Source organism: Vipera ursinii (assembly GCF_947247035.1).
Source record: "Vipera ursinii genome assembly, chromosome: 2".
Classification (NCBI taxonomy): Eukaryota; Metazoa; Chordata; class Lepidosauria; order Squamata; family Viperidae; genus Vipera; species Vipera ursinii.
The window spans coordinates 161515004-161540576 of NC_139513.1; the positions used below are offsets into that span (position 1 = coordinate 161515004).

Genomic DNA, 25573 nt, shown 5'->3' on the forward strand with positions numbered 1-25573 from the left:
TTAACATCCCTGATAACCACGATGAGGTGGTCACTGACCTCGAGCCAGACATCCTAGAATGTGAAGTGAAATGGGCCTTAGTAAAGCTGAGCAACAACAAAGGTAGTGGAGGTGACAGTATTCCAGCTGAGCTATTCAAAATCTTAAAAGATGATGCAGTAAAAGTTCTACACTCAATTTGCCAGCAAATTTGGAAAACTCAACAGTGGCCACAGAATTGGAAAAGATCAGTTTACATTCCAATTCCAAAGAAAGGCAGTGCCAAAGAATGTTCAAACTATCTCACCATTGCACTCATTTCACATGCTAGTAAAGTTATGCTTAAAATCCTACAAACTAGACTCCAGCAGTATGTGGATTGAGAACTACCAGAAGTACAGGCAGGATTTCGAAGAGACAGAGGAACTAGAGATCAAATTGCCAACATATACTGGATCATGGAGAAAGCTAGGGAGTTCCACAAAAACATCTACTTCTGCTTCATTATCTATGCTAAAGCATTTGATTGTGTGGATCACAACAAACTGGCAAGTTCTTAAAGAGATGGGCGTACCAGACCATCTGTCTTTTGAGAAACCTATATGCGGGTTAAGAAGCAACAGTGAGAACTGGACATGGAACCACTGATTGGTTCAAAATTGGGAAATGGGTCTGGCAAGGCTGTATACTGTCACCCTGCCTGCTTAACTTATATGCAGAGCACATCCTGAGAAAGGCAGGGCTAGATGAATCAAAAGTTTGAATTAAGATTGCCGGGAGAAATATCAACAACCTAAGATATGCAGATGATACCATCCTAATGGCAGAAAGTGAAGAGGAACTAAAGAGCCTCTTGTTGCAAGTGAAGAAGGAGAGTGCAAAAGTTGGGTTGAAACTAAACATTAAGAAAACCAAGATCATGGCATCTGGCCCTCTCAATTCCTGGCAAATAGATGGGGAAGAAATGGAGGTAGTGATAGACTTTATTTTCCTGGGCTCCAATATCACCGCAGACGGGGACTGCAGCCAAGAAATTAAAAGACGCTTGCTCCTGGGGAGGAAAGCCATGACAAATCTAGACAGCACACTAAAAAGCAGAGACATCACCCTGCCAACAAAAGTGCGTATAGTCAAGGCTATGGTCTTCTCAGTTGCAATGTATAGCTGTGAAAGTTGGACTATAAGAAAGGCTGAGCGCCAAATAATTGAGGCCTTTCAACTATGGTGCTGGAGAAGACTCCTGCGAGTCCCTTGGACTGGAAGGCGATCAAACCGGTCAGTCCTAGAGGAGATCAATCCTGACTGCTCTTTAGATAGCCAGATCCTGAAGTTGAAACTCAAATACTTTGGCCACCTAATGAGAAGGAAGGACTCACTGGAGAAGAGCCTAATGCTGGGAAAGGTTGAGGGCAAGAGAAGAAGGGGATGATAGAGAATGAGGTGGCTGAATGGAGTCACTGAAGCAGTAGGCGTGAGCCTAAATAGACTCCAGAAGATGGTAGAGGACAGGAAGGCCTGGAGGAACATTGTCCATGAGGTCACGATGGGTCGGACATGACTTCGCAACTAACAACAACAGTCTTCATGGTAAGCATGATATGAGTATGAGCTCTGTCACTCTGTGAAATCTGTGGAATATAACATGATGTCTCTTGGTTACTTTCTTGTTTACTTATTTTACACCCATTCCTGAGGACTTTGGGTAGCCAACAATCTAGATCATCATAAAATAAGAAGCAGCCCTCAAAAATAATACAGCCACCAATAATATAAATGAAATTGACATCAAAATAGTAAACAGAAAATATACAGAGTTATGCACATGTAACATTCTAACCTTCAGTCCAAACATGGCTTCCTCCTGTTCTCAATGGAGCACCAGGTTTTATCTGTTCTCTTAAATCCCAGAGGAGAAGAAGCAGACTGTCTTTCCATGAGGACGGAATCCAAGAAGAGGGGGCAGGAGTAAAAAATGTTTGCATCTGAGGTCCTGTCAGATGACCATCTTGCACAGAAGCAACTGAACCTATTCAATCTCATTGGATGGGCTGATGAACAGGGGAGAAGAAATAGCAATCATCTTGTGGGCTTCCCCAAATTTCGTAAGATGTTTATGTTCTCATACAGGATCCCATGATACTTTAGGGTTGAAATTTCCAACACTGAGATAGGATTGTATGAATTACATGAGATTTTTACCTCATCACAAGAGACTGAATTAAGATCTCTGGCATAAAATGGATCACCGTCTCTCATGAATTATTGCACCAGCCATTTTTAAGATTTCAGAATTATTTTTAATTTCATGGGATTGCTCTGGTGGCTCAGTGCACTGTGTTGTGTCGTCTGGACTGGGGGTTGGGACGGGATGAGTGCTGGCTGGCTTCTCTTCACTAGATATGTTCAAGCAGAGGCTGAATCTTCTTGTAAGATTCTTTAATCAGAATGTCTGCACTGAATAGAGAGTGGGTTGATATCCTAAAAGACTCCTTCCAGTTATATGATTCTATGGACAAGATGTGTTTAAAATTGGATGGGGCTACAGACCTAAATCGCCAGACTTTTTGTTGATAGGGAGTTATGCTGAGAGGCAGGCGACTTATCACGCCAGCAGAAAAACAGGTTCTAGTCAAGGGAGCAAATTAGAATTGATACAGCTGCTAAGCTACCTTATTTCCAAGTCTTGCTCCAGTGACAATCCACTTCTTCTGCGGCTTTTCCATTTCTGAAAAGCTCCAACACATCAGTTTCTAAGATGATGGGCTGCCTATGATCAAGCCTAAGGATTTTTAAAAAGGACAAAAAAAAAGTTAAAAGTCTGCCAAGTCAGATGTGGCAGTGGTTGACATTGATTGACGAAGCTGACACAGACCTACATGATGATCAAAAGCCATCAGAGCATAGCTGAAAAAACAAGCAAGAGGAATCAGCTTGAAGCGGAGAGGATGCTTTGTGGGGAAGGAGGGGGGAGAAATATGGCACCAGAGCAGATGCCTGTATGATGGAGAGGGTGAACAGAGAGTTACTATAGCCAGTGATCTCCAAGTGATGGATGGGAGAGTAAGAGGCCAAGGTGGAGAATGGAAAAAATCTTGCCTGTGGCTGGCGGGCAGGAAGGAGTAGCGGGCCAGAGCAGTGAGTGGTATAAATTATGATTGATAAATAGTCCACAGAGTGAGGTGGTGATGATGAATAGTCTAGACATTGTTTAACCCTAGATTGATTTAGTCCCTTTGTGTATGTTTTATGACTCCATGGAAATATTATGTTTGCTTTAAATGTAATAGGGATTGGGTGAGATTTAGAAATTAAGCGGGGGTGTGTGTTGTGGTTAGGGGAACTAAAGTGAAACCTACCAAGGATCACTGAAAAATAAGTTAAATGTGGGTGAAGGTTCGTTCTCCGAGCTTGTGGGTTGGTTTCTGAACATTTCATTACCAGGCGAGGTAACATCTTTAGCAGAGTTTAGGGGATGTCAGTATTCTTTTGTTTATAAGGGCTTCAGGTGTGGGTAACAATAATAATAATAATTTTAAAAAAAGTTGGAAGAGACCTTGGAGATCATCTAGACCAACCCCCTGCTCAGGCAGGAAACCCTATACCATTTTGGACAAATGGCTGTCCAGTCTCCTCTTAAAAGCTTCCAGTGTTGGAGCATTCACCGCTTCTGGAGGCAGGTTGTTCCACCGGTTAATTGATCTAACTGTCAGGAAGTTTCTCCTTAGTTCTAGGATTTTGTGATGGGTCAGGTTAAGCTAATGGTAATAAATTAAATGGTAAAGGTAGGCTTTCTTTTCTTAGGTAAGCAGAAGAATCTTGTTCCCACATCCCAGTCTAGAAAACAGCTATTTTGACTTTAGTTATTTGGGAAAAAAAGAATGTTATGTTTTCCTTGCCCGCTTCCTTGATTTTTGATCTGCTTCCCTCATGGTATATGATGTAGCTTACTGCTAGCTTACTACCATTTCAGAGAAAGGTGGAGTTGGAGGTTTTAAACTGGGTGTAGCAATAGCATTTAGGCTTATATACCATCCACAGCACTCTCTGGGCAGTTTACAATGTTGAAGCATTATTTGCATACTGTATTGCCCCCACAATCTGGGTCCTCATTTTACCGACCTTGGAAGAATAGAAGGTTGAGTCAATCTTGAGCCAGTCAGGATTGAACCCCAGGCTGTGGGCAGAGTTTGCCTGCAATGCTGCACTTTAAACACTGTGCCACCAGGACTCCACAAGTATCTAACAACTATCCGTCCAACTATACTTAGAGCACTGAGCTGGGCCCAATCAAGCATCTGCAATGGTAATATGTCACTCATCCAAGGTCAAATTATCTCTTAGGTCCTGTACATCTTCCTTATCTGATCTCCTTCTACTTTCCTCATCCTTCCCAGTACTATTTTTCTAGTTCATCATCCACTTGAATCACCTGTTCAAAATAACAACAATAACAACAACAACAACAATAATAATAATTGGAAGGGACCTTGGAGGTCTTCTAGTCCAACCCCCTGCTCAGGTAGGAAACCCTATACCACTTCAGACAAATCTCTTCTTAAAAACCTCCAGTGTTGGAGCATTCACAGCTTCTGGAGGCAGGTTGTTCCACTGGTTAATTGTTCTAACTGTCAGGAAGTTTCTCCTTAGTTCTAGGTTGCTTCTCTCCTTGATTAGGTTCCATCTGTTGCTTCTTGTCCTGCCTTCGGGCGCTTTGGAGAATAGCTTGACTCCCTCTTCTTTGTGGCAACCCCTAAGATATTGGAACACAGCCATCATGTCACCCCTCATCCTTCTCTTCATTAAACTAGACATACCTAATTCCAGCAACCAACCGTTCCTTATATGTTTTAGCCTCCAGACCTCTAATCATCTTTGTTGCTCTTCTCTGTACTCTTTCTAGAGTCTCAACATCTTTTTTACATCGTGGTGACCAAAACTGGATGCAGTATTCCAGGTGTGGCCTTACCAAGGCATTATAAAGCGGTATTAACACTTCACCTGATCTTGATTCTATCCCTTTGTTAATGCAGCTTAGCACTGTGTTAGGCTTTTTTGGCAGAGGCAGCACACTGCTGGCTCATATTTAAGTGATTGTGCACTAGGACTCTGAGATCCCTTTCACAGTTACTACTATTGAGCAAGGTACCACCTATACTGTACTTGTGCATTTGGTTTTTCTTGCTTCTGCTTGCTAATTTTAATGTAGGAATTAGTTTTATTTGCTCCATAATTTTTGATTGACCGGTTTTCAGCCCATGGCATTCTTCAATTGTCCACAGATGCAACATTCAATGATATCTGTCTTTTTCCCTCTCCTCACTCTTTCTCAAAGTCCAGCTTTCACAACTGTACATTGTTCTTGGAAAACTCTTGCTTTAGATATTCTGATTTTTGTTGTCATAGAATTATCCCTGTTTTTCATGATCTCGTCTGCTATTTCCTTCTTTTCCATGATTAATCTCTTCTTCACTGTCAGCCTTAAGTTCTTTGCTGTCAATTGTAAGTTCCTAAACATTACCTTTATCTTTTAAATATTTAACATTAACTCAGATTTTGCACTTTCCATTTTTACTTTCATAATGAGCTCTTCTAAGTGTTTTTCACTTTCAGCTAACAAAGTGCTGTCACCTGCATATCTCATATTCTTTAAACCTCCAGTTTTGATTATAGTTGTCCTCTCTCCCAATCCTGCTATCCTTAAATTTGCTGTATAATTAAACATACAGGGGGAAAATATTCATCCTTGCCTCACTCCCTTCTCTATTCTAAATCACTTTGATTTTTTTTTAAATTCAATTTTTACAACACCTTCTGGCTCACTATAAAGGTTCTTCCTCTTTATATTATCTTGCTGTCTCCATTATCCCTCTTCTTTTATCTTTCTAATTTCATGTCCCTCTACTTTTTTTTTCAAAACCCATGTTCATTTGGCATTACTTCTATGTGTACAGCTGTATTCTTTGTACGTTTTGAAGAAAGCACTTCTTGTGTTGTGGATTAGTGCAACGGGTGGCTAATTTGCACATTCACTTGTACCCCCTTCTTTGATAAAGCCAGGGCTTTTTTTCTCATAGAACATGTCTGTCAGGACCCACCTCAATCCACATCTTAGGAAATAAGAACTCTTGGATGCAAGTTTAGTCCAAAAGGAAAATGTTTACTAGGATGGAATCGATTGTGGCAATACAAGACGGAATCTAAGAAAGTTACATTTCAATCCTATATAAAGCATTCCCATTTCAGCCCCTCCCCTCGTCCATTTGATCAGGCCCTTCCGTGGGAAAGGGAACTCTCCTTGGTTTTATGGTTATTGCTTTCCTTTTTAGTTGTAAATGAAGATGCAATCCAGATCTGTCTCTCCCCCTCCCTCCCCCAGTTCAAATGTTCCCTGTTGTTAGAAGATCACCTTAAGTCTATCCTCTCCCCCCCCCCTTCGGAGTGATGGCAGAATCCCCAGAATAAGCACATTGTTCTACCTATACATTTATGAAATGTGATATAAATGGATTCTGACAGTGTCAGAACGGAGTTCCGGCACCTTTTTGGATGGAACCTAGTAGGGTAGGCAAGGCGGGTTGTATAACATGTGTGAGTTCCGGCACCTTTTTCTTTTACAAAAAAAGCACTGGATAAAGCTATTCTGTGTGTCTCTGCCTCCTTTCCAATCTCTTGGCTCTTTGGCCCCATGCTTGCTGACATGGAGCTATTAGCACTTAAACTGACTCTTCTCCTATAACTTTTAAATAGTTCCTTTATGTCTGATACTCTCCTTTTTGATGCCTAGTCTATTATCTTTCTCACTTCCCTTAATAGTGTTGCTTCTTCAATATCTCCTCTCTCTGTTTTTTCATTATGTAATCCCATTTTTGAACGTTTCTCAGCACAAGTCTTTTCATTTTCCTTTAATTTCATTTGCCTCCATTAGATTGCTTTCATGATTAACCTTGGGAAGCACTCCCTGAGCCTTGGTGGAGCAGTGGGCTAATGCCTCCTTAAGTAACACCAGCAGCCTGCAATTAGTGCAGGTTCGAGTCCCACCAGGCTCAAGGTTGACTCAGCCTTCCATCCTTCCGAGGTAGGTAAAATGAGGACCCAGATTGTTGGGGGCAATAAGCTGACTTTGTAATAATGCCGCTGGGGGGGGAAGCCCTAATAAGCAGGCATATACATAGAATGAAGGCTATTGCTAAGCATATTTGATTTGTGCTTAGATTGTAAGCCGTCCTGAGTCTTCGGAGAAGGGCGGGATATAAATGGGATTAAAATAAAAAAATAAAAAAAAATTCCTAAGATCTTTTGAGCTTCTCAAAAATGCCTCTCCTTTTCCTTTTTCTTGCTATTGCTGAGGATTATGACATGACAATTGGATGCAGAGTGGCAGGTGGAAGTGGGCTGTGGACCAACACCATTGCCTCTGTCTCCTTTGAACCCATTGCTGAGGCAGCTTGAAGTCGTCCTTAGCTATTTCAGTTTTTACCAATCCCCCAATATTTTTTTGCTCTGGACCTGATCTGCCATGTTTCATCAACAGGGTGGTTAATGATATGGCGAGGGACTGGCATCTGCTCAGCTTCTGTAGGCCACTTTGATTTGCCTTAGATAAGCCCTTCTTCTCTTTGACTGCTGGGAACTGAATCCCTGGGTTTCACAGAACATCTGACTGGCACTTTTTTCTGATTTGGGAAACAGATTTGTCCTGTCTAAAGAAAAAATTGTGAAAATGAAGCATCATATGTAAGAACTCTTTCTTTTAATTGAACAGCTTCCCAAAAGCACCAGTCTAAATTTGGGAATTGGGTGCCAGACAGGTTTTTTTTTCAATAGGAGTTGTTGATATGTTCTTAAAAGCAGCTGCAGAATTAATTCTTTTTTGGAAGTTGGTTACCATAACAGATTTAGACCTGGCAAGTAGAAATTACATGAGTGGTATGAAGGTTTTGGGACCTTGTATGTGCATGGATGAATGGATGGATGGATGGAGATAGAGAGACAGACCAACAGACAAGACAGGCAGAAATTCTTGATGTTCACATTTTCCTGGATTGAAATTCTGTCATTTATAGATACAGCAGTGTAAGAATTAACAGAATAACAGAGTTGGAGGTCATCTAGTCCAACTCGCTGCTCAGGCAGGAGACCCTACACCAGGGGTCTTCAGACTTGCCCCTTTTATGACTTGTGGACTTCAACTCTCAGAATTCCTCAGCCAGCGTGCCTGGCTGAAGAATTCTGGGAGTTGAAGTCCACAAGTCCTAAAAGGGGCAAGTTTGAAGACCCCTGCCCTATACTATTCTAGACAAATGGCTGTCCAATCTCTTCTTAAAAACTTGCAGGCTGCAGGCAAGCAGGTATCATTTTGTTATGTATTCAGTTTTAAGATACCTTTGTTTGTTTGCTTGAAGCATTCTCCTTATTTGAAAAGAGAGGAGTAACTTATATATGGCTTTAAAAAAGCGACTAGCCTTGCTGTCAGAATTAGATGAAAGAAAAGGAAAAAGGGAAGGGGAAAGACGAGGAAAAAGAAGCAAACTCACCTGTAAGTAGTTCTTGCAATGGCCACTTAATCCAATTACATAATGCATATTCAGCGATAGGATTTGTAGGAATCAAAAGAGCCTGGAGTAGGATATAAAAGCAAATACCAGTGGGGCTGTCAATGGAAGAGGACAAGAACGAGTATTTTGCTGCCTCCGGGGAAAGGATTTGTTCTGAAGTAATAGGAGAAAGTTCTTGATGGTCAGAACAATTGACTACAAAGCCAGCTACCTAGATGCGTGCTTAGCTATCTCTTGCTGGAGGCTAAAAAGTCTCCCCTTGAAGCTTTTTTAAGCACAGGCTTTGCTGCGTTGCTACAGTTTGGACTATAGCCTATAAAGCGTCTGCTCCTTTTAATAATCTTTGGTTGCAGCCCTGTTCCTATTTAACATCTTCAAAGTGAGGGGTTACGATTGCATGTTTGAATGTAAATGAAAAACTCCCTCCATATGGAAAGCTAGCATCTTAGGCTACTTGGCTAGACTATTCCCTCCTTTTATCCTGATACGTTCCTTTCTTTTTTCTTTAATGAAACGGCTGTTGTTTGAATTGGATAAATCATCCATACCTGTATTCCTACAGCTGGGTCTATATGATATTAACGGCCACTTTTCTTTGTGCCTTAAACTCTATCACTGCGGAGAATACATTTGTCTTGTTCCGTCAGATTCTTTTAGGAGAAGAAAAAAAAATTGAGCAGTTCTGAAGATGGGGCCAATGCCCTCCAGCACAAGACGGGAAGATGTAGGCAGCGTCCCTCTGTGGAAAGATTTAAAAGACTTCGGAGCTTAAAAGCTTAGCTATAATGAGCTGTTGGATATTGTCACAGAGACCAGTGCTTTGTCTGATGTGCTGCAATGGCCCCTCAGTGGCTTGCCAGGTCTGATGTAGGGAATTGCCTATGTGCTTCTCTCCAAGCTCTTTTCATTGGGGATGCTGGAAAATTAGCCTCCTACGGATGCAAACGTACATGGTTTATTGACATAAAGTAGTCCTTGACTTAGGACTAAGTGACCTTTCGAAGTTACAACGGTCCTCCCCAGGGGTACTTATGAACCAGTTCTGAGGTTCCGACAGCTCCCCCTGTGATGACATAACTGCATTTCAGCTCCTCAGCAATGGCCTTCATTTATGGCCATTTGCAGCATCCCATGGTCACGTGACTGTATTTATGACGTTTTTGCCCAAACCTGGCATTTGCTTCTGGTTTTTGACAACACCAGCCCAGAGCAAACAATTGGTTCACTTAATGACTGCTGCCTTCACTTAATGATCACAGCAATTGCTTTACAACTGCCTCTGTCAAGCACAGGGAAATGAGGAAGTCCAGGCTGTTTAGAATGAATATAAAGGTTTATTTTAAGCTTAAGCTTTCTACAAGACTAGTCCAACCCCCTGCTCAGGCAGGAAACCCCATACCACATTTCAGACAAATGGCTGTCCAATCTCTTCTTAAAAACTTCCAGTCTTGGAGAATACACAACTTCTGGAGGCAAGTCATTCCACTGATTAATTGTTCTAACTGTCAGGAAATTTCTCCTTAGTTCTAGGTTGCTTCTCTCTTTGATTAGGTTACCATGTGTTGCTTCTTGTCCTGCCTTCAGGTGCTTTGGAGAATTGGTTGACTCCCTCTTCTTTGTGGTAGCTCCTGAGCTATTGGAACACTGCTATCATGTCACCCCTTGTCCTCCTTTTCATTAAACTAGACATATCCAGTTCCAGCAACCATCAAAGGAATTCAAGGTGGGCTGGAGTTAGATTTCATGAACTCGAGAATTATGACGCATTTAACCCCTCCCTCAGGCTCAGCCTGGTCATCTCCTACAGCCACATTCGCTTAACAACTGCTGAAAAAAAGTCATAAAACCAGGTCGGTCACATCAGTGTCCCCCTTTGCAACTGTCACAACTTAGAACCATAATGAGCAGGCTCAATTGCAGTCATAAGTCAAGGACCACCTGTACACTGATCACCTTGCTAGTCTCACTGTCATGAAGGATGCTGGATTCAGCTACACCCAGAGGGCTGAAACTTCCCATCTCTGTGTTAAGAATGGTCAGTCTTAAGTATGTGTGATGTACAAACCCAAATTAATTGCACAGGTCATCTGTTTGGAGCCCAAGTATGTGATGGAATCACCATCACCCGGAGGTTCAGGCCATAAGAGTAAAATTCAGTTGCAAGTGACTTACCCAGATCCATCAATGCAGTTTCCTTGCCATGATATGACTGTAAAGTGCCACTGCTTTCTTCCAGGATCTTTTTTCAACATCCCTTCTAGCCCTTCTCTGCATCTGGCCTCCTCTTCCTCCAAAAAGAAAAGTAAAGGTTCTGGCATTGTGTCCAAGCTATGCAATGTTTTTGCGAAGGAGGCTTGCCTGATGCTAATTTTTCACAAAATAATTCACTGGGGTGTTTGAAAATAATCATTGCATCTTTACAGTTCTGTGGTTTTTAATTATATGTATACCCCCTATAAGATTTGTTTGCATTTACTGTTGCTTTTCTTGTTTGTGAAATATTTGCATCTCGCCTTGGAACCACTGGTGAAAGGTGACATATAAACTGCTTAAATGAATAAAATGCTGCAGTTGCTGACTTCTCTGATTCCGTGTAAAGTGGAGCTCAGGTGTGGTTGTAATAAAAAAAAGGAAGCAATAACAATAGCAAAGGAAGTTAGAAACAGAGGGAAGGAACAGTGCAATATGATCTGGGATAACCACAAATAAGTTAGCATCAACTGGCAAAAACCATATTCTGTTGATACTTCTGTGTGCAAAATCATTAATCTGAATCAGGAATCAGGAGAATCTATTCTAAATTAATCCTGTGTAATACAAGAGCTAGACTCTTGAGGGTCCCCTGGACTGCAAGGAGACCAAATCAGTAAACCCTAAAGGAAACCAACCCTGATTGTTCTCTGAAAGGACAGATAGAGTAGCTAAAACTCAAATTCTTTGAAGCCATCAAATAAGAAGACTCATTGGAAAAGACCCAGATGTTGGGAAAGGTTGAAGGTGAAAGGGGACGGGGACAGAAGAGATAAGGAGGTTATATAGTGTCATCAGTGCAAAAAACATTGGTTTGAGCAGAGTCCAGGAGACACTGGAGGGCAGGGAGGCCTCTGGTGCTATGGTCCAGGGGGGTGCAAAGAGTTGGACATAACTTAGCAACTGAACAACAACAAAAATACAATAGCTAGTATTTTAACCTTTTGTTTAACCGGCATTATGTCCTGGTTCACACATACGATTTGTAAACCATAACAGCTAGGTTAAAATGTAATGCTAGGTGAAAGTTTAATAAACCACATCATGGCACAATCTGATTAAAACTTGATTATAGAAACAGGAAAGACCAGTGTATTCGTTTTCAGCTGCTTTTAGCTCCAGAAGAAGCAGTGGCCCGTTCAAAAGCTTGATTGCTCTTTAGATCCAGGCGTTCTGGTTATTTTCCTTACAGTGGCTTGTGGAATCTTCTGCCATTGGTGAGTTCCATAATTAAGAAGAGTGGGCTAAGGAAATGACAATATTATTATTTAAAGCTGGGTTTCTTGCCAGTTTCCCTAAGGCCAATCTCAGCCCATAGCAGGGCTGATTTCAAATTCCAGCTCAGTCTGTTATTAAAGCATGGCAGGCTGAAAGCCAGATTGGATCCCGATAGAGAAACGCTGCTGACCTGACATTCAAGGCAGCTGGAGCAGCATGCAGAAATCCAGATCCATTTGGCAGCAGCCCACTCCTACAATTGCTTCGCCCTGACACAACTCCATACCGGCAGGGATGGAACTGAAAAAGTGTGATTGCCATAGACTGAGTCCAATGGTCAAGGAAACTGGGCCTCGGAGTTGGGGGAGCAAGGAAGGAGAATTGAGGTGCAGAATTAAGCTTGATTTAGAGTTGTCTGTAACTGTGCACAAGCATCACTGCATACCTACATTGCAAAGGGGTTGATGGGTAAGGCTGGGTTGCCAATGGCTGCAGATGAACCAATGTGCACACCTCCCAAATCCCAACTGTGCGTTGGGCAGAGGTGCGTGTTCTTCATGCTGATTGGTTAATCTTGACTTCCTGAAACACCGGGAGCATTTGAGCGCCCGCTAGGCAGAATGTTAAAATTCTCAGATGTATAAATGTGACCGAGATCAACTATTATGCAGCTGCCAGGAGCAGATCCCTTCGTCCTAAAAGGAATTCCTGCTTTGGTTCTAGTTCCCTTTTTTTTCTCCAGTGGGATGGACCACACGTGGCCGTTTTTTACCTACTGGAGCATTCACGAGTCGGCTTCGTGGAGGATTCCTCCTTCCTCCTTGTGCATCCAGAGCCTGGGCCCCAGAGAGCTCTAGCAAACTGCGGCCTTGCAACTTCACACCTGCCTTGTGCCTCAGACACCCTTCCCTCCCACTTCTCCAATTCCCTACATGTCATGCCCCCCAAGGAAGCTTTATGTCACACAGACGCTGCGTGCACTCAAGGAGGGCAGGAGCTTTGTGGCTCAAGTCACGGCAGCCTTGGTAGAATAACACAATTAAAGGCTTTTGTGGCGTCTGCTCAAGGCAATGCAGGCTGCCCCCCACGGCCTTTTAATGGGCTTCTGGGCTCCCCTGAGCAGGTGTTAACACATTGCTCAGTGTCTTGTTCTCACTGACTGCCATGAGGTACTGTAAATCCTGCACTTGGGTTTCCTTGGAGTGGAGCTGAAATAGAGCTGCTCCCCCCACATTTCCTTTCAGTATCTCGGAATACTGTCAAGAGACCTTTTAGTATAATATCCAGACTCCCTATAAGTAAAGACGACATTTGTTTCACAGTCCTGAAATTAGAAAGCCAAGTGCTTGTGATAATTTCTCATTTTTGGAGATCGAGCTCAACGTAAGCATGAATGTATGTATGGGAGGGTGCAGCACACAGGTAGTCCTTGACTTACCACCACAGTTGTGACCAAAATTTCTGTTTCTATATGAAACATTTGTTAAGTGAGTTTTGTCCCCTTTTTACGACCTTTCTTGTGACAGCCGTTAAGTGAATCACTGCGATTGCTAAGATAGTTGACCCAGTTGTTAAGTGAATCTGGCTTCCCCATTGAGTTTGCTTGTCAGAAGGTCGCAAAAAGCGATCACATGACCATTGGGTTGTTAAAAATGGTCACAAGTGTGAAAAATAATCCTAAGTCACTTTTTTCACTGTTGTTGCAACTTTGAACGGTCATTAAACAAACTGTCGTATATCAAGGACTTCCTGTAGTGCTTGCAAGCTCCTTTCCTCTCCAGCCTTGATACGTTGGAAACAACCATGATTTTCTTTGGATTTAAATACTAGGAAGCCTACTAAATCGTCCTCAACTTAACAACCACAATTGAGCCGAACATTTCTGTTGTTCAGCGAGACATTTGTTAAGCGAGTTTTTCCCCCTTTCTATAATCTTTCTTGCCAGAGTTGTTAAGGGAATCACAGCAGTTAATATGTTGTTAAGTGAACCTGGCCTTCCCCATTGACTTCGCTTGTCAGAAGGTTGCAAAAGGGGATCACAGGAGCCCGGAACACTGCAACGGTCATAAACATGAGTCAGTGGCCAAGGGTCTGAATTTTGATCAGGTGACCGCGGGGATGCTGCAAAAGTCATAACTGTGAAAAGCGGTCCTAAGTCACTTTTTTCAGGGCCGTCGTCATAACTTTGAATGGTCACTAAACGAACTGTTGCAAAGTCGAGGGTAACTTGTAAAAGGACACTCCAGGTCGTGAGAACAAGATAAGATTTGCAATTGGAAAGACTTAATGAAATTCTTGTGGATTCCAGGAGGGACAAAATTCTTTTTTGCAGGGCAGTTCCTGCCTCAATGCACCCCTGCCCTGAGCTTGAAAGAGAAGTTCTTTCTGACTGGAAGGGATTCTCACCTCAGCTCCTCAGTTCTCCTAGCAAGGTTGGCTTGGCCAGGGAAATGTGCCTGAATGAATTATTGTCATCAGAGGTCACGATGGTTTGTGGCTGTGGGTGAATTGGAAACGTCTCCCGGTTTTCAATCTATTGCACTTTTTCCCCTTGTACAGTTTTTACTCAAATGGCCTCTGGGTTTTCTTTTCTTATTAAAAAAAACCCAACAACAACCAAAAGTGAAAGTTGAGAGAGGGGCAAATATTTGCAATTTATTTTCCCTTCTTTTTTTATCTGGTGGAGAAAAAGGCTGAGGTTTCCACCTGGACATGTTGAACCTGAGATGGCAGGAAAAAGTGCTCAGCTCTTGGCCATCTTGAAAGGACAGCAAGCAAATGAGCAGAGTTGAGCTGCCTATTGAGTTAAGCAATTAGCCGAAAAGGGCAAGCAAGAATTGGCTGGTGGTTCTGTGCAAATTCTAGTGCAGCGTTTCTCAACCTTGGTAACTTTTAAGGTGTGGGAACTATTAAGAATTGTGGACGGCTGGCTGGGGAATTCTGGGAATATCTTAACGTTGCCAAGGTTGAGACATACTGCTCTTGAGTCACAGATTATCATAATGGCCATGCTCAGTCTGAATAGGTCTGCAAATAGCCCCAAACAGTTCAGTTTTGGAGGCATTTTAAGGTTGCCTGAAAAGGGCTGCTAAATATTGTAGAAAGGCTGATTATCTGGAAGACTCCTAAAAAAAAAATTAGGGGATGGAACAAACATAATCATTTGCTATCATTTCATTTTTAAATTGAGTGTACTTGTATCACCTCTGTTTTATAATTGGATTACTGCTTGAAGTCCTACTACTTCTGCTGTATTGCATATTAGTGAAATATTTTCTCTGCCTCTGATGCTCAAATACTTAGTACTATTTGTTCTTATAAAAGAGACAGGACTAACCTTCCAGATGTGATGGGTAACAATTCCCTTCATAGAATTGTGGTGTATTAAGCTGAGAAAGGCTGGGAAAGCATTACTATTATACAATGTGATATTTATTATCAGAATAAATTTCTATGTACTTCATGGTAACCAAATATTCATCTACATGTACTCTAAGAAACAGGATAGACTAAATTAGTTATGTTAAATCCCACTAAAGTAAATTTTAAAAAATCTAGTATCTCTTGTTGATATTGGTGAGAATTAACTGCAGCTAATTTATCCAGCGAAAACCTAATCAAATATTTTTCTTGCCATCAAGTGATCCTTAAACACTACTTTTCCCCCCCAGGCCTTGAGTTAGAACAGGTCCTTTAAATTCTTTGTATGAGGACAATAAGAGTGCTATTAGACTTTCCATATCTTACTTTAGCCCAATGATGGCGAACCTTTTAGAGACTGAGCGTCCAAAAATCGCCCCACCCCTACTCCACCCCCCGCAACAGCCCACCGCCAATCGCCCAGGTGGCCCTGCAGTGTCATGGCGGCCACACCCTCTGCCCCCGCCCCGCAGCATCATCTTCATGCAATGGGGCAAGAGTGCAGAATCTTGTCTCTGCTGCCTGGCTGCCATGTCCTTGGGTGCGCTGCTCCACACAGGCCACACCTGGGGCGACTCTCCTCCCGGGGGCTGTTCATGAGGAGGGGGCTGCAGAGGGAGGCGGGGCTGGGGCAACGGTGGGCGTGCCCACAGAGAGGGCTCTGAGTGCCGCCTCTGGCATGTGTGCCATAGGTTCGCCACCACTGCTTTAGCCTATAAGTCATTTCATTTCTAGAGATAAAGGAGGGGAAGGAATAAGATAGGGCTATTGACAGACAGACAGACAGATAGGTAGATAACCTTTATTGTCATTGTTTTTACTGTGGGCACAATGGCACACATTAAAAATGAAATTTAGTTGCTTGCTCTCAACATACATAACACACATTTAAACGTACTATATACAACATATTTATAGACCTACACCCTTACATATAAGTAACATATAAATATTAATCACTGTCCATCTTGAATACATAATGGAAGGAGGAATCTTTAGAGTTCACAAGGTTAATACTGTATGGAACAAAACTGTGACTGAATCTGGATGTTCTGCTTTGGATACCATGGAGTCTCCTCCCCAAAGGTAACAAGGAAAACAGGTCACGAAGAGGATGTGTAATGTCCCAGACAATCTTCTGGACCTTGCTCAAGTGATGTTTATGTGCTATGTCCTGGATGGAGGGGAGGGAACTGCCAATAATCTTTTCAGCCATCCTCACCACTCTCTGCACCCCCTTCCTGTCTGAAGCAGTGATGCAGTGGTGCAAAGAAGTGCTGCCTATGGAATGGTCAGATAAGAGAGGACATAGCCTACAGCTGCATATTGGGTGGAGAAAGAGGGACTTCCCTAGCTTCTTAAACTGTAAAGGAGACAGCAGGAGATTTGCTCTTATAGACTTGCAATATTCTGTTCATGTAAGCTTAGAGTAAAGTGGAATTACCTCATCTGGTTGTGTTGCCTGTCTGATCTACCAGGAAAGGCGGACAGGTTAGGTGCTAAAATCAGAAATATATTACTGATGTCAAGAACTAGTTTTAAATACCCCCCCACACTTTTTTTTGTTAGCAGGAAAGAAAAGCCATGGTGGATACTGGCCTGGTCAATGATAGCTTAGGAAATGTCTGAGTTTTTGATCAGAGTTAAATTGGTGTTCTCCACCTACCTTTGAGAGAGCAGAAAATTGTGGTGGCATGAAATAGGCTGCCTCTATCGTGCCTCTCTTGACTCTGTTCCAAATCCCCAGCAAATGATACTGTGGTGATTACGTGTGTGTAGTGTGTGATAGCTAAAGACGTTGGTTGATTCCTTTCTCTTTTCAGCACATTATCAGCCAGAGGGAAAAGTATCAACAATTAAGTCACAGCATTGCAGCAGGAAAGGCATGGGTCTGGCTGCAAAATACTGTCTCTCACCTCTAGTTCTTTCCTGTAGCCCTCCTACTAATTGTATCCTTGTGTAACCTGAACTGAATAAAATAAGGTTCAGAGTCATGAAGGGAGCTCAACCATAAGCAGTATTTTTATTTAAGATTCCCTTTCATTTCTTTATACAGGCAGCAAATGATAACTTCCCTACTCTTCCATGTTCATTCCACAATTATGAACCATGGTGACACAGTGGTTAGAATACAGTATTGCAGGCTAATTCTGCCAACTGCCAGCAGTTTGATCCTGACCGGCTCAAGGTTGACTCAGGCCTTCCATCCTTCCAAGATTGGTAAAATGAGGACCCAGATTGTTTGGGGGACAATATGCTGACTCTTGCACATGAAAGTACTGACAAAGCGTCATATACCTTTTCCCTCTTTGCTGGGTAGCTGTAACCATGGCTAATATTGTTGAAGTCAGCGCCTGTCTGTGAAGAGAGTTCTTGATTGCCACTCATAATTCTGGAAATGAAGTTTCCCTTTTCAACCCCCCTTTTCTCTCTGTCTCCTTTTCTTGGAAGACTATATACAGCAGATGGGCCAGGATCCAACCTGAGTTAGTCGCAAGTAATTTCCTGAGCATGGGCAGCACAAGTCTGAAAGCTTGGAAGACTAAACTTGGAACACATGTATTTGCCTTCATTCGTACAATATACCAGTTGTTTGGAATTAGACGTTCCATAAGCTTAACTGGCTAGGTCAGGGGTAGGCAACCTTGGCTCTTTTATGACTCGTGAACTTCAACTCCCAGAATTCCTGAGCCAGCCGGAATTCTGGAAGTTGAAGTTCACGAGTCATAAAAGAGCCAAGGTTGCCTACCCTGGGGCTAGGTGGAGATAGCTTAACACTGTGAATCAATGGATCTGTTTGAAGTTAATTTTACCCTTTGGAGATAATAGACTAGGGATAATTTCAACACAGCCACTCCTCCCATTCTCCCAGTTAAATGTGTTGTTGTAAGAACATGACTTCGCTGTAGTGTTTCAGAGCAAGACTTTCGTTCACGGGTAAATTCCTACAGAACAATTGCTCTTGAGAGCTTTCTTTTCCTTTGTTTCACTGAGACACAAAGCGGTGAATTTCTTCCTTCACTGACTCGACTCATCTGTTATTGCAAAAAAATGTTGTCCATTTGCTTTCCTTTTGCTCCACAGCGATGGTGATGATGAAGAAGAAATGGAAAATCCATAAGCACAACTATATTTTCTAAAGTTGCTCAGAATGTTTGCTGCTCTCATTGAGAGAATTTGATACAGGTGGTCCTCAATTGTATGACCACAATTGAGCCCAAACTTTCCGTTGCTAAGTAAGACATTTGTTTTGTGAGTTTTGCCCCATTTAACATCCTTAAGTAAATCACTGCAGTTGTTAAATTAGTAACACGGTTATTAAGTGATCTGTCTTCCCCAGTGACTCTGTTTGTCAGGAACTCACAAAAAGTGATCACATGACCCTAAGACACGGCAACCATCATAACCATGAGTCAGTTGCCAAGTGTTCAAATTTTGATCATGTAATCATGGGGTTGTTGCAGAGGTTGTAAATGTGAAAAATGGTCATAAGTCATTTTTTCACTGCCATTGTAACTATGAATGGTGACTAAACAAATGGTTGTAAGTCGAGGACTATCTGTAACACTCACAATGTTTTAGAACTAAAACAGGCTTAAAATTTAGTGTGCATGGAACCTGAGAACTGAACATGAACTTGGGCGAGGTGGAACTAACCACATACCTGATTCAGCATACTTCAGATGTCAAGACAAAGTACATAGCATAGGTATTTCAATAACAATAGAACTTAGACTTATATACTGCTTCACAGTGCTTTACAACCCTCTCTAAGTGGTTTTCAGAGTCAGCATATTGTTCCCCCAACCATCTGGGTCCTCCTTTTACTGACCTGGAAAAGATAGAAGGCTGAGTCAACTTTGAGCGGGTTAGGATCAAACTACTGGCAGTTGGCATAATTAGCCTGCAATACTCCATTCCAACCACTGTGCCACCACAGAATAGTGACATCATCAGCATGTGTTGTCCTTTTGTTATTATAAGAGTTTGCTGTGGACACCACTAGAAAAGAGGAGAAACTTGAATTGTGCGGGGCAGGAAGTTTCTGCATTTCAAGGAATGTGTGGTTTTTGCTTCTAGCCAAAGAGTAAAAACAAGAAGGGCAAATTATATACAAATTTGAAACTCCAAAGTGGTCCTGCTGTTTCCAGAAGTGGATTAAATGGATTAATTCATAATTAGGATCTCTTCTTCGCTTGGCAGCTCCAGACCAAGATATTTTAGTTTGGCATTTTAAGCCCATTAGGCTGCAATGTAAGTTAAAATAAAATCTCCCAAGGGTCATGGGTTAATTCAGAGCTGCCATCCCCACCCAAGGTTGGATTGTCCCAGTTAAAGTGGGAACATCCACTGAATCTCTTCCAAATGGCTTGCTTAATTACAAGGAGACAGTAGCAAATCATTATTGTCCCATGCCTGAATGATTCATTCATTGCTTTTCTGTCTGGCAGAGCAATGGGATTTTAATTTTATCTTGGATCAAGTAGGGAAAAAATGTGATGGTTGAATAAGCTACTTGGATGGAAGTGACAGAAATACTGTCCTATCCTTCTCCTTCAACTCCAGAATTGGGAGTAACAATGATATACATGTATGTACACATATGCACACAAGGGCAAAGACTGGACTTTTAACTCAGCTGAATCCAGTTGTTTGATTTGCAGAGAATATATGATGTGTTACTTGTGTGCATCACTATAGTTAGTGTGGAAGTGGGGAGTAAGGAGTAGATCCAGGTTTCAAGGCCCGTACATGTTTCTGTATTAAGAATATTGGGTTATTTCTCTTATTTCTGTCAGGGGAAGAAAAGGGAAGGAAGACATTAAGTACTTTGTCAAGTTGTTTGGCACACTCTGGAAGTGAACTCAACCTTATTAGTGTCTCATTAATGTGTGCATTGGAATGCCTACAAATTTTGTGTGTCTCCAAATTTTTATGAGACTCTCCGATCAAGATGCCTGGCCAAGTGATATCCAGGAGGCGATGCACATCATTTAAATGATAATTTTCATACAACTTATTTTTAAAAGTTCTAAAAAGACTGCAGGGAGTAGACTTACGTTTGAATGCTCAGAAAATGAATATTGACTGGAACTGACCAGATATACCCGTACCTAAATAAAACATGCTGAGAATCCCTACTACAAAACTTCCATCATTTGCTTTTAAGGAATAATTTTTAAAAGAAGTGGGGTAGATGGCATAAAAACTTTTTATGGCAAGCGAATATATAAAATTGGTGGATAGGTATATTTGTAGTATGCTGTTAGACAAGTCATTCTGATCTTTGGGATGAGCCACACTTGATGGTAAACAAAATGGCGGATTCAGATGTTCACTCATCTTATCTCCTAGTTCAGAAGTGACCAGTATTGCCATTAGGGGCTGATTTAACCAGGTTTACACCAGAGCTGGCCTTGGCCCTTTCATTTTCCTCACTGTTTAGGCCTTAAGCCGGCAAACTTCCCTGCAGAGTCAGTCATTGCTCTTGTCTCTCTTTTAATGAGTATCCCAGCATGTACTCCCTCTCCTTGTGAACAGCGCTGTCTCTTGTTACTCCTCTCCACCCGCTCAATAATGATGACTACATGGCCTTTGTTCGTACGCAAGGGTTGTAAGACTGAGATTTATGGTTCCTTGAGGCTTCCTTCTTCAGGGAGGACTTGGTGGCCCAGCAAATATAGACTGATTTTGTTCCATCCCATGAAGGAAACCAAGGGGTGGGGGGCATTTGTCATGGTTTTGCAGAACTTTGCTGAGGAGCTGCCCCTCACCATTCTGCCCTGTTGTCCCTCTCCTCACCCTCTATAGGAAAAGACGGGTGATAGCCTGCATGTTTTTCCTCCACTGGGTGAAGTATTAGGAACCAATGGTCTCCTTAATCTCCCAGAGGAGGCAGGGCAAGAACTGGTAGCATTCAAATTGTACTCAGCTTATCATTTCGGGACATTATTCCCTCCCAGCCATTAAGCACTGAGGACAGTGACATAGAATGACAAGTATTAGGTGTCTCACCCCCTACAAACTTTGCCAAATCAAGACCAAGGCTGAGCTGAACTGAGCATTTGATACATAGTGCCATAGTTCCGACAGATGAAACTGTTCAAAGAACTTCGAGGCATTGTTTACCTTAAAGAATCTTTATTTGAGTAGCATAGCATCGGCACTAACATAGTCGAAGCCAAAAACTGAGTTCTCCTCCCCTGAGCACATAGTATCAAAGCACAATTCCCTCCTCCAATTAACAGTAATAATCACATTCTCCAATTAGTTTGAAATGCAGGCTTCCCCCCAGTTCTCCAGCCCGCCAATTCTTATCATCTCTTATTTCAATAACCTTGGTTCTCACACTAGGTTCAGTATTGTTATGTCTAGCTAAACTCTCATGCACATTCCTCCCCCCACCATCATCTTACTCTAACTCTAAGAGTAAAACATAAGAAGAAAATGGTTGCATCTCCTTCTGTTGTCAAAGCAAAAACATCCAATGTTAGCAGCGCTGACACGTAGTTTTGGCTGTGGTCTCAGGAAAGTTCTTGGAAATAGACATATGTGCCTCCAGGCTTGAACCACTTTCTGTTTCTCCTAGGTTTCAATCATGGGTGCTTTGAGAGGTACAGTTTGTCCTAGGGCCATGGTGGTGAACCTATGGCACGCGTGCCACAGGTGGCATGCAGAGCCCTTTCTGTGGGTATGCACACCATCAGCCCAGGCCTAGGCCTTCAGCTGGGTTTTATAAAACCTTTTCACTTTAGGCCTCCGCCACCATGTGCAAAAAAAAAAAGGTTCAATCAATCAATTTCAACTTATCATGGGGGAAAAAAAATCTCGCAGTGTTGTGATTCAGGGTCAGCCTGTGGGTTCGGCAGTTGGGTCGGACGACTCAGAGGAGGAGGAGGGGGTGTTGAAGAGCTTGCTGAGGGGATTGGACAGCTTGATGAGAGCCCCCAGCCAGGCCCCTCTCATCTGGTCACGATGCAGACCCAGCTGTGTGAGCCTGACAGCGTGGATGAAGATGACCCACAGCTGGCCCTGTTCAAGGACGCCCGACGCAGGAGGCAGTCAGTCAGGAGTAAACAGGAAGGCAATGGGGCACCTCGGAAGGAGGCAGAGAGAGGCCACGCCCTGAACTGTATTTAAGGGGAATGTGTGGGAGGGCTGGTTTGCTGAAGGCAACCGATTGGATAGTTCCTGTTTCTTAGCTCCTGTTTTTATGGTTGGTGTCTTGTCTTGCTCTGTTTTATGTGAATAAATTTGGCAGGCTTTATTCCAGCCTCTTGCCGTTTGTAAAGGGGTTGTCCCTGCTTTTGCTGCAGGGCCGGTAGCAGGCTGGTACAGAACACAAAGTTGGAATTGATTGAACTTTTTAGTCCCACCCAGTCTGCCGTTACCACCACAGCCACGCCCACCCAATTGGCCACACCCACCCAGTGGGCCACACCCATCCGGCACCCGACGATACATAAGTGGGTTTTGGGTTGCAGTTTGGGCATTCAGTCTCTAAAAGGTTCGCCATCACTGTCCTAGGGAGGACATGCTGTATCTCCCTCACTGCTGTTTTCAGTTTTCCTTCAGTTGGAGGAAGGTTCCAGTAAAAAGCACAAAGCAGTATTGCAGTCCCAGCTTTACCCACCCTTACCTGTGAGCCTTTGGTTCCAGCTTGTGTTTGAAAGTATAAATTCCCCTTCATGAATCATCCCACCAGACTTTCCACTTGGAAGGGTTCACCTGTCCATGTGTGGCCAGCAAAAAGCTGCTGCTGTTGTGGTGGCGGCATGCCTGCAAATCAAATAATTCTGCTGTTGGGCAAAGGAATACCATTCATCCATCATGGGATGTCAGCCAGCTGTTGTGTTGGCAAAAAAAAAGGAGGGGGGAAAGGAGATGACAGATTCTATGAAACAAGCTGGGTTAGAATGCAAATGAAAGAGACAAGAGGAGTTGGAAAAACAGAAGAAGATGCCTCCGAAAATGCAGAAAACCAGCGTACTATAAGAATTGATTGCAGCAGATCTAAGCTGCTAGGCTTAGCCTGTCTGCTGGTTCATTTAGCTTGGACTCCAGAATTGTGACAGAATTGGGTGCTTCTGAGAAATGATTATGAGAAACAGAAGCTGTTTAGCATTAGTTGCTTGTTCCCAATGTCCTACACGTTGTTATCCATCTAGGCTGATGGCCACTCACATATGATGGTATTCTGTTATTCTTTTGAATTTAACTGCTGTACTGTATTGGCTATTATGAAAGATTCTCAACAGCCTTAAGCATATTTGTATTTTATCTAATGGCGGTCAAATTAAACATGGCTTCTCATGGACCTTATTTATCACCACTGTTTTGGCAGCACTTCTCTGATGGTCCAAAAGCATGCAGTGTGGATAAATATATGCACCCTTTTTTGTTGTGAAGTTTGATCCAGTTTTTGGAGTTTGTGGAGTTTTGGAATCTTTGCTACCCAGCTTCAGAGTCAATATCTTCTGACAGTATATTCTAACTTTCTAATCCACACCCTTCCAGATCTATGGACTGGTTGAAAAGTGTCAAATTTGGACCACAACATACCTGGGGAGCATTAGTTTGGGAAGATTAGCCTGGAGTGATTCAGAGCAATGCAACCTCCCATTGAGATACTAATATAATATGGCACAAAGTTTAAATCAGACTTCCCAAATTTGATGTCCTTCAGGTGTTTAGACTGAAGTTCCTATAACCCTCATTCCACATATTGGTCGGCCACAAGGTTATGGATTATGGGAGATTTTTATTCTATGAATTTGGAAAGTGCCTTGATGGAGGCAGCTCTTCCATAGATTTCTGTATGACTTGCACTCAGCATGATTCAGGTAGGGTGTATCATATGGATAACTGAAGAATCGCATAGTATGTATAATCTAATGTAGGGGTTCCCAACCAGGGGTGCAAAAACTTGGGTTTTCAAAATTATAGTGCACATGCATAATTCGTTGCCCTTATTTTGAACTTTTGTAAGGGGTGCGAGAATATATCAGAAGCGTTCTAGGAGCGCGGGGTACAGAAAAGGTTGGGAGCTGCTGATCTAATATAACCTCCTTTGTTTACTCTTTGATAGGTTGTATGTGCCGAGGGCCATGTAAGCAAGACCCTGAACTATCTTGAAATGAGTCCTTCGAGTGTCTTGAAGACTGGACCATACGGTAGCTCTTTCAAACCCCACTCGCTCAGCCCTGGCCGGATATTTTCCAATGAGCCATCCAAAGCCAAGCTGGACCCTTTTGGTGGTGCACTGAGTCCGTGGGACTGGACCAAGAATCAGACAGCCATGGAGCACTTCAATCAGCGAGCCAAAAGGAAGCCCTCAATGAAGGCAGGTCGTACCAAGAAAATCTTTGGATGGGGGGACTTTTATTTCAACATCAAGACTTTGAAGTTTAGCCTCCTTGTGACAGGCAAGATTGTGGATCACATTAATGGTACCTTCAGTGTCTATTTCCGACACAACTCCTCCAGCCTGGGCAATGTTTCAGTAAGCATTGTGCCACCCACCAAAGTCGTAGAATTTGATGTCTTGGTTCCTCCTATTCCCACCCAACATCTCCATCCCCAGCAGTCCACCTTAGGTGAGCCGAAGGAATCTAAGACCTTCAATTGTCATGTGGAGTATGAGAAGACCAACCGGGCACGCAAGAATAAGCCCTGCCTGTACGACCCATCCAAGATCTGTTTCACTGAGCATACACAGAGCCATGCAGCCTGGCTCTGTGCTAAACCGTTCAAGGTCATCTGCATCTTCATCTCATTCTTCAGCATTGATTACAAGCTGGTTCAGAAAGTCTGTCCAGACTATAACTTCCAGAATGAGAATCCTTACTTTGGCTGATGAGTGGACTGGGCCTTGGAGGGATGGGGATGTGGGGATGAAATAAGTTGTGATTTTTATCCAGCAGAGAGTGAGAACTTTGGATGACTGGGGAAGAAAAATATGAACTCCCTACCATGCTTGATAGTACAAAAACAGCTGGTTTGGTTTAGGAAATGGATGTTGTTCCATCAGACACTCCACTTCCAGTAGCCAGTGAATTTCCCAGGACATTAGGAAGAGGAAGAGTGGCCAGAGGGACAATATTGTTTTCACAACTCATTCTTCCCCCTTCTGATGCCATTTGTGAGCATCT

At 42.7% G+C, this 25573-nt stretch overlaps 1 protein-coding gene across 1 annotated transcript in view; it reads left to right on the forward strand.

Moving 5' to 3' along the window:
* NXPH4 (neurexophilin 4) overlaps positions 1 to 25278 on the forward strand; it is a gene marked incomplete at both ends in the record, with an annotated part of 101833 nt that extends 76555 nt beyond the window's left edge. The window contains one exon of the mRNA XM_083351842.1: positions 24511 to 25278. Coding sequence (XP_083207968.1) covers positions 24511 to 25278 — 768 coding nt within the window. The remainder of the gene's footprint in view (positions 1 to 24510) is intronic.
* Positions 25279 to 25573: the final 295 nt, after the last annotated feature.